This window comes from Macrotis lagotis, chromosome 4, assembly GCF_037893015.1.
Source record: "Macrotis lagotis isolate mMagLag1 chromosome 4, bilby.v1.9.chrom.fasta, whole genome shotgun sequence".
Taxonomy (NCBI): domain Eukaryota; kingdom Metazoa; phylum Chordata; class Mammalia; order Peramelemorphia; family Peramelidae; genus Macrotis; species Macrotis lagotis.
In genome coordinates, this window is record NC_133661.1 from 207030054 (window position 1) to 207042933 (window position 12880).

Consider the following 12880-nt stretch of genomic DNA (forward strand, 5'->3'; position numbering starts at 1 on the left):
GTTGAAAAACCCTCAAATACTTAAATGTGTTCTTCAGCACTTGCTTCTTCATATAGACACTTAAAATGGTTAAGAGTCCACCTGTCAGGAACATTACACTTCAATTTCATTCTTATCCCTCTGAGTTTCTAGAGCCACAAAGAAACAAACAATTCCTATGCAATTTTACGGATAGCCATAAAATGATTATCCAAAATTAACCCCCAAATGGATTCTTCATAATCAGTGGTAGTTTGAAATTGCTAACTAAATGTCTAAGAAGGTGCTGAAGTATAGAGGTTACTGACAGAATTAAAAAATAAAAGAATATGCCTTAAGGTTGCCAATAAATGATTGAGCAATGAATGAGAATATGTAATGAATAAAGACGAGAGAATTCTAAGTTTTTTTTATAAGAGATTGTTGGCTGTTTAATAAAGGAAACATTGTTTTGCCATGTGTTTTATTTTAATAAATGTTTAGGAAATTACAGTTTAAAAATTTCAAATACAGTAAATATATTCCATACTTTGATCTCCAATTACATGGACAAATCCCTATTTGAAATAAATCCTTCTATAACCAATTATGTGCAAAATACCCAGTTTTTGAAAGGGTCTACAGAAAAGTATAAACACAGTTCCATCAAACTGTGATATGGCTTAATGTTATAATTTTAAAATGAAGCAGAAGCTTCCCAAAGCCACTATACCTCTCTCACCTATAAAGGTCCCCATATGAACATTCTAATTTTGTGTTGTGATAAATTTATTTAAAATGAACTAAAATATTCTAATTTAGCACTGTCACAAAAGCAGAGAAATTCTCTCAAATAGTTATCAATCTTACCAAAATGAGACAGCTCAAATTTATTGGTCCTAATTATACATCTGCAACAGTATGTGGAAAATCTGGCTTGATAAAACCATTTAATTCAGACTGGCTAAGTTTGAGGGCCTGCAAAACCTCAAAGAGATCCCCTAAGTCTTTCTCTAGCTCATGTCAGGTTCCCCAAACGACCAGTATTTTACACAATGGAATCTGAACATTCTGTAAGAATCTGGAAGTAATGGCTGGCTAGAGTCATGAGGCAGGCCTGCAATAGGAATGAAGTGGATTTTGTTTATGTATGCATAATTTGAAAACCAGACTTCATTCCTTTTTACAACTGTGTGGACTTTTGTTTTTAAAAAAAAGTCCCATGATAAAGCTCACAGCCTTATCTGAGGAGGTACCTCTGTCCAGTTAGGACTGACGCTCATTTGGCTCTTCTGGAGGTCAAGTGCAATTAAATAGTTAATAATTGACATTCACCCCTTAGTCTTGATTGTCCTGCATGTCAGAAATAAGTTTGAGTTCAAAACCTTAATTGTCTAATACCAATCAAGTGCTCAAGTTTTTTAAGAAGGATTTTCTCCCCAATTTTTGATCCATGCTCACTATTTCAACAGATTAATGAGTCTTGTCATGGAAAACTCCCTCCATTCATGCATCTCAGTGTTAATTTATAGTTTTAGAGAGTTGCCTGAAGGCAGTGAAAGTTATGACTAGAATGTGGTCCTAGAACCATGTTGCCTCTCATTAAGAACCACCAATAAATACATTGGGGTAACGGGAGCTTGGAAAATCAAATGTCTTTATAATTGAGTAATTCTGAACCAGTTGTCTTCCAAATAAACATACATTGGTTGGTTGTTTTCTAAAAATAACTCTTCACCTTGTTTTAACCCTGAAGGAACTCTACAATCTGTCAACCCCAACTACACTGACACTATTGAGAAAGGGTACTATTCAGTGTGGGTTGGGATCAGAACAAAATTCCACCTAATCTGAAAATACATTTCTGATTGCAGAGTTACAGCTGCAAAAGACATTAATGATAAGGAAATTTCTTCTCCTATTCTTCAGTCTCAGAAAGGGCTTAGATTTTGTCCATATCTATCCTATGAGAAAACCCACAGAGGACATGAATACACACCTGGGGGTCTTGGAGGACCAGGCAAGAACTCCATGAGAAAGAAAATGTTGAGGAGCATAAAAGGGATACCAGAAAACTTCTGAAGATGGTGGCTTTCAAAAAGTCCATACATCCATAGAATGGAAAAGCCAATTCAGTGATATGACAAAGAAGCAATATTCTGTGCAGTTCTTCAAAACATCATGTAGTTTTACATGAAAAATGACTACAGCATGCTAGTCATAAGAACATTTTCAGAAATTACAGCAGTCCTGTCCTTCAAAGTCCTTTGAAATATGCCCCGCTAATACTTCAGATGCACCTCCATTTTACATTCCAAGTAAAAAAAGCATCAGTGAAACAAGATTTTACTGTTTTGAACTACAAAAACTATGTTCAAAGATAGTTTCAAATCTCAGGATATGCAATAAATTAGACTGAATAAAGGTTCTATCTAAGGCAATTTTCTCAAAACTGTGTGGATCCAAGGTAGCCACTCTATTGCAAGGCAATAAAGACTAGTCTGAATTGTATATTATCTGACCTGGGGGAGGGATGTTTAGTGTCTATACACCGCCCTATTCAAATAAATTCCCCAACAGTCTGATGTAAGTTCCTGGATACCTCCCTTAAGTCACTTACTTTCTAAAGGAAGCTTTTCTATGTTAGAAAAAGATTCCTTCCCATGTTATAAATCAATAAAATGCATTGTCCTTGTATATAAAAAAAGTTACAGAAAAATTTAGGCAGGCTCTGATTTAGGCAGTATCAAGATTCAGATTTACAAAGCAAAGTAGGTGCTTTCCAATTTTACAAAAGTTCACAATAAAATTCTTTTATATAGCAAGACCCTTGAATGTAATTTGTTAAGTCCTGCATGCCTCATTCAAGAGCAAACCTACCATGAAAAACCTGATACTTCTAAGTAGATTAAAAGGAAGACTAAGATTAAACAGTACAAGCAAAGGACAGAGATGTCACCATATTTTATCAAATGCAAGTGGAAACACCATGCAGCACGTACTTGTAATCCCCAAATACACAACTGTCCAGTCAAATACTCTCTGGGTACCACTTCTATATGCAGGATTACCCCCATATTGTACAGTTAATTTCTATAGACAGGTCTCATATCCTGAGATCTTCTGCCCCTACCATATTTTGGAATGAGTTTTCATTTTTGTTCCAACAGGAAATCTCTATTGACCAGGATTCATTAGGAGCTGATTACTTTAGAACCTGGTTTCCTGAGAAGAGAAGATAGTACTTCTCCCAAATGAAACTGGATTTCGAACGTAGCTTCTCATAGACCAGTTGCTTAGCACAGTACCTGAACAGAGCAGGTGCTGGATAAATGGTTATTTCCTTTTCTAGTTCCTTCCAGTAGTTAAAAGTTTGGTCATCTGTGGTTGCCTCCGTGATCCAATTTGAGCAAACAATAACCCTCACCTTCAACTTTTGTTTTAAACAGTGCAGTCTACAAGTCATACTCAAACTTGCCTTTAGTTTCATAATCTTCAATGCTTCCTTTTTGCAGACACAAGAATAACAACTATCATTCGAGTGCTTCCAAAATCATGTAACTTGGCTGTGATCTTCACAAAGTATTTTTTCCCACAGCATTCATTTTGGCATTTTGCTGAGGTTCCACCAAAGCACAGTTTCAAGGTTATTTATCTACCATGGAGAATCCCTGATTTTTAACATATTGGCCCAATATGGGTAGACTCAAATTTTAGGAATGTGGTTATTAATCTGCGTAGTAGCTACATCTCACAAAGGTTATAGACTATTAGAGAAGTTACATAATTTCCTGTGTTTAAGTAGGCAGGAGTCAAATAAATAGGATATATATAATGAAAGGGTCTAAAAGGGGTAGTGAATTATGGGTTCAGTTTTTACCTCTGGCCAAATTTATTAATTCACTTAACTACTTTCAGTACCAGCCTCCTATACCTTATTTCAAACAAGTCACACTTTAAAACTATAATTTCCTTAATGCAGATCACTGGAAATACTTCATAAATGATTTTAACAATAATAACCAACAAATCATATTTAAGTATGTTTTGCTCTGCTTTGGAAGATGACAAATAATTAAAATGCATTATACCTTGAGACTCAAAGCCCTGTTTCTAACATCTGGAAAAAATAAAGTTATAAGGCAAAAACAGACCAATGACATTCTGAATTATTTATAAAGGAAAACGTTTATGACACTCTTGGGAATATGTGTTTGCTTCTAATTCTTGATATTTTCCAGAGCTTCCTAAAACCTTGAGGATTTTTTTTAGTGACCCCAGTTCATCCTACTGAGCCAACATAGCTTTAAAAATTCAGTGCTTTAACCTTTTTTGATGCTCAAAGTAATTTGGCTTTTATTTTAAAAAATTTAAGTACTGAATTCTGGCTTCTTCTTTAAAAGCCTATGTGTCCTACATGATACAGTTAACAAAGAGAATCTTTAAGCTTTGTCTACGAGGTATCTGCAGATTCACATCTCATTCTGTAAACAATATTTTGGTAACATCCCTGTCTGAAAATCATCATAAAAATGATCATTTAATGTTGACCTTTCCCAAGCTACATGTGTCCAGGCTCCTCTAGCTCCTCTAAGGGTCTACAAAGGAGTCCTCATGCGGTCCTTCTTGACTCGGGCTCAGCCTTCAGGGATCCCCCATTGCTCATTCATATGGTCACTTATTGCTGCTCACTAGTGTTGTGTGATAAATAAGGCTGTAGCTCCCAAATTGTGGTTTAGGCACTGGCGCTTCGACAACTGCCACAAGTTTTGCTCACTTCTCGTCTGTAGCTCTGAAGCTGAACCGAGCATTTATAGACCCCAAACGTGTTTATCAGCAGGTGCCTGGCCCTGGACTGTACTTCTTCCCATTCAGATGAACTGCCTGGTGCTGCAACAGTAAAAAAAAGGAAAAGTTACTAGGATCACTTGATAATGATTAGTGACACCTTAAGGAATGAGTATATAGGGGAGACAAAAAGTTGAAGATGACCAACTCTGCTCTCTGGAGGAAGCATGCTTTGTTAACAGGAAAGTACTACATACCGTGGTAGTAGAAAAAGATTTTTTTTCAAACCTTAAAGTGTTATCTAAAATAACAGCTACTATTATCTTTTTATCTAGCCAATTATCTCCAAAAAATAAAACTGGGAACATTTAACCATTTTGACTGACTCCTCTTACTCTTCTCCTTCCAATGCTTGGACTATGTGAAAAGGATAGGAGATTCAGAACTGGAAAGGGCCTTGAGGTCACTGAATCCAATTCCCTCCTTTAAAGGAATAGAAGTCAGATTTTCCTGATTCCAAGTCCAATATTTTTATCTACTATGCCACACTGCCTCTGAGGCACAGTCAAAAGGTCACCTTAGGGCATGAATCTGCATCCATGAGACTGACTTTCATATTTTCACCTGATAAATTATATCACTGCAGATTACCTACATTTAAAAAACATATAAATTGCATGTGGTTTTTAAATCAATTTAGATAGGAAAGACTATATTCAAACAGTCAAGAAATCATCACCTTATCATTACAATTTCTTCTCATTCTAAATTAGATTTCAGATCAATGGTACTCTTCCTGTCAGTGTATAATGTACTGAAATTGCAAAACTCCACCAAAAATAATTTCAAATTGAGATCTAGGGGCTCCCCATTTTTATTCTGAACTTACTGCCAAGTAAGATAAGCACTTCCACATGCAAAGTGCATCAAAAAACATAATATATGCAGTTGTAAGCCTGTATCACCTAGAACTTGCTTCTCCTCTTCAAAAAAAAAAAAAAACCAGAGGCAGCTAGATGGCACAGTAGACAGAACACCTGCCCTGGAGTCAGGAAAACCTGAGTTCAAATCTGACCTCAGACACTTAACAAGTGCCTAGCTGTGTGATCTTGGGAAAGTCACTTAACCCCATTGCCTTGCAAAAAAAAAAATGAATAAACTATATCAAAAATAAAACAAATTTAACACTCAAAAAATATTTTATCTATTTGTTTTTCCAACTACATGAAACAGTAGTTTTAAACCAATCATTTTTGCAAGGCTTTGAGTTTTATACTTTTCTCCTTCCCTCCCCTTGTTGAAAGTATTTCAATAATACTTTGATAGCTATCATCATCACTTTCTTAATGATATGCTTTCTGTATTTCAATAAATGCTTCCATGACTTTTTTTTAAAAGTCTTCTCTATTTTGGTAACCCATCCACCATCACTATTCCCACTCTGAGAGTAACAAAAAAATAAAACCCTGAAAGGAAGCAAAAGGGGTAAAATAGAGAAATAACAACTATAACTGAAAACATCTCAACCTTGAATTTATCACTGAGAGGAGGTGGGACTTGTTTCCTCACTGTTCTCTCCCTTCTTTTCCAATCTATAGTCAGTTTCAATATAGTGATTATCTGAAAATTTTAGATTTGATGATATAGAAATTCAGGGCAAACATATCCAAGATGTGCTCATTTTCATCATCAGATTTAAAAACAGTAATATTTCTTGTTACATTGACTTGTACTAAGTGTTCTATTACAATCTAAATATTTCATCCATCTGCCAGGAGCCTTGCTCCCCCACTCTACTCTCTCAAATTTGTCTAGAGTGGTTTACAGGTTGTCTCTTCCATTAGTCTGTGAGCTCCTTAAGATCTGGGTCTTTGTCTTTTTTCTTCCCAGGGCTTCGCAAAATCAAGGTACACAACTGGGCAAATATCAACTGCTCAAGGATAGGCTGAGCTAATATAATAAAAATGGTAATTCTACCTAAATTAAACTACTTATTTAGTGCCTTACTAAAGAAAATTCCAAAAGATTACTTTGATGAGTTAAAAAAAATTCTAAGTAAATTCATATGGAGAAATAAAAGTCAAGAATTTCTAGGGATTTAACAAAAAAAAGTACAAAAGAAGGTGGCTTAGCCTTAACAGAGCTAAAATTATATTTTAAAGTATCAGTCATCAAAATTGTCTGGCATTGGCAAAGAAACAGAGTGGTGGATCAGTGGAATAGACTAGGTGCAAAAGAGATACCAAGAAATTATTATAGTAATCTGCTGTTTGATAAACTCAGCTAATAGGATTGAAAATACTCTCTTCGATAAAAACTGTTGGGAAAATTGGAAGTTATTATGGCAGAAACTTGGATTAGACCAATACCTCACATCCTATACCAAGATAAGATCAAAATGGATATAGGATTTAGACATAAAAGACAATATTATAAGCAAACTAGATTAAGGAATAGTTTATGCAAAGAGAAGCAGTTTATGACCAAGGAAGAGATGGAGATCATTAAAAACAACTAGAAAATTTTGATTACATTAAATTAAAAAGCTTTTGCAAAGACAAAACCACTGTAACCAAGATCAAGAGAAATATAGTAAACCGGGAAATACTTTTTACAAAAGATTAATTTCTAAATATATATAGAGAACTGTCAAATTTATAAAAAAGAACAAGTCATTCCCTAATTGACAAATGGTCAAAGGATATGCAGACACATGATGAGGATATGCAGAGGCAGATGAGGAAATCAAAGCTATCCATAGTCATGAAAAACTTCTCTAAATCATTACTGATTCGAGAAATGCAAATTAAAGCATCTCTGAGGTACCACCTCACACCTCTCAAACTGGCCAATATGACCAGAAATGATAATGATCATTGTTGGAAGGGTGTGGGAAATCTGGGACACTATTACATTATTGGTGGAGCTGTGAACTCATCCAACCTTTATGGAGAGAAATTTGGAATTTAAATGTGCATACCCTTTGATCCAGCAATACCACTACTGGGTCTATACCCTAAAGAGATCATGATTAAAGGGTGAAAACATCATTTGTACAAAAATATTCATGGCACCTCTGTTTGTGGTGGCAAAAAATTGAAAATTGAGTAAATGTCCATCAATTGAGGAATGGCTGAACAAATTGTAGTATATGTATGTGATGGAACACTATTGTTCTTTAGAAACCAGAGGGGATGGGAATTCAGAGACTTGCTCATTCCATCAGTACAACAATCAAGGAAAATTTGGGGGTATCTGTAATGGAGAATACTATCTGTATACAGAAAAAAAATTGTGGAGCTTGAACAAAGATCAAAGACTATTATCTTTAATTTAAAAAACATACAAGCAAACAAGCAAAATCTTATGTAATTTTGCTATCTCTTATATATATATATATATATATATATATATATATATATTTTTTTCCCCCTTAAGGATATTATTTCCTCTCTCAACACATTCAATTTAGTTCAATGTATATAACATGGAAACAATGTAAAGACTAACAGACTGACTTCTTTGGGGTTGGGGGGAAGGGAAGTGAGATTAGGGGAAAAATTGTAAAATTCATAAATAAGACATGTCTGAAAAAAAAATCAAGGTACACAGTGGGCGCTTCACAAATGCTACATGACAGCTATCCAACTATAAGAATCAGAAAACCCTCTTATATCATGGGAGCAACTCACCTAGTTGTAAATGGACAATGGCAGATGTTTTTCCTGAAGTGAGTGACCAAAGATTTATATCTTCGACTGAATGAACACCATCTATTTTCATCAAAGCTTCTTTGATATAGTCTATATTCAAATGACTTGGAACCCCTAAAAAAGTTCAGAATGTTTTATAAGTAGTTAGATTGTGAGGGACATGCCCCCCCCCACACACACACATACATAATAAAGTTACAAGAAAGACTGGGAAAGAAAATTTAGAGATACTCTGCATGAATTAGAAATGACAGTTACACTGGCTTTGATAAAACATGAAAAGCATTTGAAAGTCACCCAGAAAATTTACATAGTCATGCTTGATTTGAAAGAAATCAAAGAAGCAACAGTGGCTCCAAAACAAGTTGATGTTTTTTAAAATGTCCTAGATTGCTTACATATTGAAGCTTACAATTTACCATTAAACCTAACACAGTATTTCAAATATTTATTAAGAGCTAGAATCAAAGTTTAGACAAGATAGTTTCTGCTCCTGTTTTATGGTCTAGTTGGGGGAATTTTAACATAAATAACTATCAAACAAAACATTAAATGTGTAATAAACATGCAATTAAAGTTCTAGGTAAAGTCCAAGAAAAAGGTCATTGCCAAGGGGCTAGAGTGAAAGGAGAAATCAGGGAAGACTTCATGGAAGAGGTGAAATTTGAGTGAGAACCCTTAATAGATGGGTCAGGGAGTAGTCCTAATTTTGGTTGCATGGAGCAGTATGAGATGAACTGTATTAGTGATCATGGAAGATCACTGGACATTCGTTGCCTCTACTTCTTGTCCTCTTCCTCTTGGCTAAACCCTCTGCAATATAGCTTCAGAACCCACTCAGCCAAAACTGTTCTTTCCAAAGTTACCAAGGATCTCAATTACCAAAATTAATGGCCTTTTCTCAATCCTCATCCTTTTGGACTTCTCCGCAGCACTTGGCAATACTGATCATCCTCTTCCGGACATTCTCTCCCAGCTTTTCCCTTGGTTTTCCTTCTACCTGACTTGTTCTTTCTCAAGTCTCCTTTCCTAGATCATTATCATGCTCATTACCTGGATATCCCCAAAGACTGTTCTGAACCCTCTTGTTTTCTGTCACCTCTTGTAAGAGACCTCATCAGCTCCCATAGGTTTGATGACCATCTCTATGTGGGTGACTCTTATTTTTACACTTCTAGCCCTGGAGTATCCTTAGCTCCAGTCTCACATTATCAAATGTCCACTGGCTATTTCCAAAGGAATCGTCTATCACAACATCTCAAATTTGACATGACTGACACATAAAAGAGTTTGCAACAGATCCAATCAATCGTCAAGTCTTGTCTAAATCTGTTTTTATGATGTTTCTTAGATACGCCACCTTTTCTCTTCTCAGAGTCATTGCCCTGTTTTATGCACTCATAAACCCCTTGCCCAGTAGGGTCCCCTCCTTATCATCTCTCTTAATTCCAATCTACCCTCCATACAACTATCAAAAATTTTCCCTCTGACTTAATAAGACCCAGCAGCAACCTGTTGCCTATCAGTTTACTGAATATTAATCCCTCTGTTGGGTATTTGAAGCACTTCCACATTAGCTACTTGGCTGTTCCTCACAGGATCCTCCAACATTCATCTTTATGTCTGCAAATGGCTGTCCTTCCTCTTCTTGGAATGCCTGGTTTTCTTCAAAACTAGAATCATGTACCATCTTCAGGAGACCTTTCCTCATTCTTCTAGCAGCTAGAAGAATTCATTCTTCCTGAATAAGCACCATGCTAAGTGGTGAGAACATAAACAGAAAAGTCGGTCCCTGTCCTCAAGGACATTCAATAGGGGAGAGAAGATACATGGAAGGTTTCGGCTGTAAGTCAGATGGAAAAGTCCCATGGCTCTTGGGGGTATAGTGGCAAAGCAAACAAATGCTTCTTTTTTCAAGGTCACTGTTCCCAGGGCTCTTTGGTTCAGGGTGCTGGGCTGTGTCCATCATCAGGTCTGAAGGGATGGTGGTCAAGATGGGGAAGGGGGTCTGACATGCTCAGCAGGTGCTGCCTCCTGTCCCTCCCTCGAGGTCCCTCTTCCAAGGTAACTTTGTACCTATTTTCCATGGATTCTGGATATGCCCCAAAATGTGAATGCTTTTGCCATAATTAGAATGTAAACTCCTTTTTCGCCAAAGCCTAGTACAGGTCTTGGCCAATCCTGTGTTTGATGTCACATAGGAATCTGAATTTTCAACAAACAAGAGGAAATTTGTAGAATCTGGTGTGCTGTATGTACATCAGGAAGACCCATGTTCAAATTCCATTTTGGAGAATTACTTAGGTTTATAACCCTGGGGAAATCACTTAATCTTTCTCAGCTTCAGTTTCCTGAACTATAACGTGGGGATAACTCCCTGGGTTAGTGTGAGGGCTAAATGAGCTATGCACAGGACCTTGCAAACATAAAAAGTGTTATATAAATCCCATTTTATTTTAAATTATCACTTCCATTTTCATTGGGAGAGTTGGTAAAACATTAGAGCTGATCTGCCACAACCAAACTCTGGTCTAGGTGCAATTTTAGACTTTGGCTTCTCCTGAAGCTTTAATAAATGTAGCTCTTTAATTTTTTTCTCCCCCTCACTTGCCAAATTATCTCTAAATAAAGGTCTTTAACTACTTCTTTTTAACCCTGAAGTTTATGAGTGGGTTGGATATATCTTGGCACTTGCCAAGGAATCTCTAAACTTTTGGGAAGCAAATTAAATTAGCAAAGAGGTTCCTTGTCTCTAGTGCTTTGGTTTATGTTATATGTACAATTATTTCATTCTGAAACAATATGAAGATCCTTCAGCAAAGGTTCTGGATTCAAAGATACAATATTGACACTGTGTATAAAACAAGGGGGGGAAGGTGGCACAGTGGATAGATCACCAGCCCTAGAATCAGGACTTGAGTTCAAATCTTGCAGCAAGGAGGCACAATGGATAGTGTGCTGGGCCTGAAGGAAGACTCATCTTCCTGAGTTTGAATCCAGCCTCAAATATTACTAGTTGTGTGACTCTAGGTATTTAACCCTTTCTGCCTCAGTTTCCTCATCTGTAAAATGAGCTGGAGAAGGAAATGGCAAACCACTCCAGTATCTTTGCCAAAAAATCCCAAAAATAGGTCATTAAGAGTCAGATGTGACCAAAAAAAAAAAACCGAATAAGTGCATTGTATCAAACTATCTGCCTTCTACTGGGTAACAGCAAGTTACATTACAGCAAGCTGTAATGTAAGTTCTTCACCTACAACTAGCCTGATGAAAAGCTGCTCCAAATTTAACTGGGGAGGGGGGCAGTTAGGCAGCACAGTAGATAAAGTACTAGCCCTGGAGTCAGGAGGACCTGAGTTCAAATCCAGTCTCAGACACTTAATACTGCCTTAGCTGTGTGACCTTGGACAAGTCACTTAACCCACTGTCATGCAAAAATAAAAAATAAACAAATTTAATTATGTTGGCATTCAAATGATAGTCTGTCATGGAGCCTCAAACTGAATCCTCTCCAGTTTAAAGGATCCTAGAGATCCTGCCTTGATGTCATATCCTCTGAAAATCCAGGGAACCCATCCATGCCAAAAGGAGGCAACAGAAGAAAACTTCAATGGAGGGTTTTGTACACACAGTACTATTAGAATACAGGCTCTCTGATACTGGCTATCTTTCCCAGTGAGTGACAAAGAAAATAAAAGATCAGTAAAAGTGTTAATCAAATAGAATTTTACCAAGTAGTAGCCCTAGATCACTATGGGCAACTTAGGATTTGACCCATTCGTATTTGGCACAGTAACTTTCTCCCCAGGTGTCCAAAAGTTGCGAATCATCTCTTCTGAAATTACAACAGCCTAATCATCCTCCACAAAAGGATGTCAGGGTGCCAAACTTTGAAAAGTGCCCACTAAGGGTCAGATGACCATGCACATAAATGGGAGTTTAACATTGATCTTACCTTCCAATATAATAACCGTCGTGTCCCAAATGATTCGAAATGTTGTAAAAGCCACAAGTAATGAGAATATGTAAGTGCAAATGGGATCAGCAATCTTGTATTCTGGCTGAAAGGGAACATCAAGATTTATTACAAAATGTAGACACCTTTTCTTAAAGAAAAAAATATATTTCCATTTTTAAATGAACAAGATGCCAGAAGCTATAAAAATACACAAAATGGAAAGGAATTCAAGGTCATTCAATGCTGATATCTTGGGCAATGCAGCATTCAAACTACTCCAAACAAAATCCATTCAAGACATATCTCCAAATAAGGAGAGCATCCGTTCTACTTCTGGTAACATGTTCCAAAATCTCACAATAATAATAATAAAATTAAAGTTTCTCTGATGGAAATTTAAGTGCATTATCTTTGTCTTCCCATAACAGCATCAAAATAGTTGTTCATCATAAACCATAACTGG

At 36.4% G+C, this 12880-nt stretch overlaps 1 protein-coding gene across 1 annotated transcript in view; it reads right to left on the reverse strand.

The window, feature by feature from the left end:
• Positions 1-425: 425 nt before the first annotated feature.
• SLC30A4 (solute carrier family 30 member 4) overlaps positions 426-12880 on the reverse strand; it is a 34702-nt gene continuing 22247 nt past the window's right edge. The window contains exons 5-7 of the mRNA XM_074235336.1: positions 12415-12520; positions 8439-8573; positions 426-4848 (exon numbers count right to left, since the gene is read on the reverse strand). Of these exons, the coding sequence (XP_074091437.1) occupies positions 4694-4848; positions 8439-8573; positions 12415-12520 (396 nt within the window). The 3' untranslated portion in view covers positions 426-4693. The remainder of the gene's footprint in view (positions 4849-8438; positions 8574-12414; positions 12521-12880) is intronic.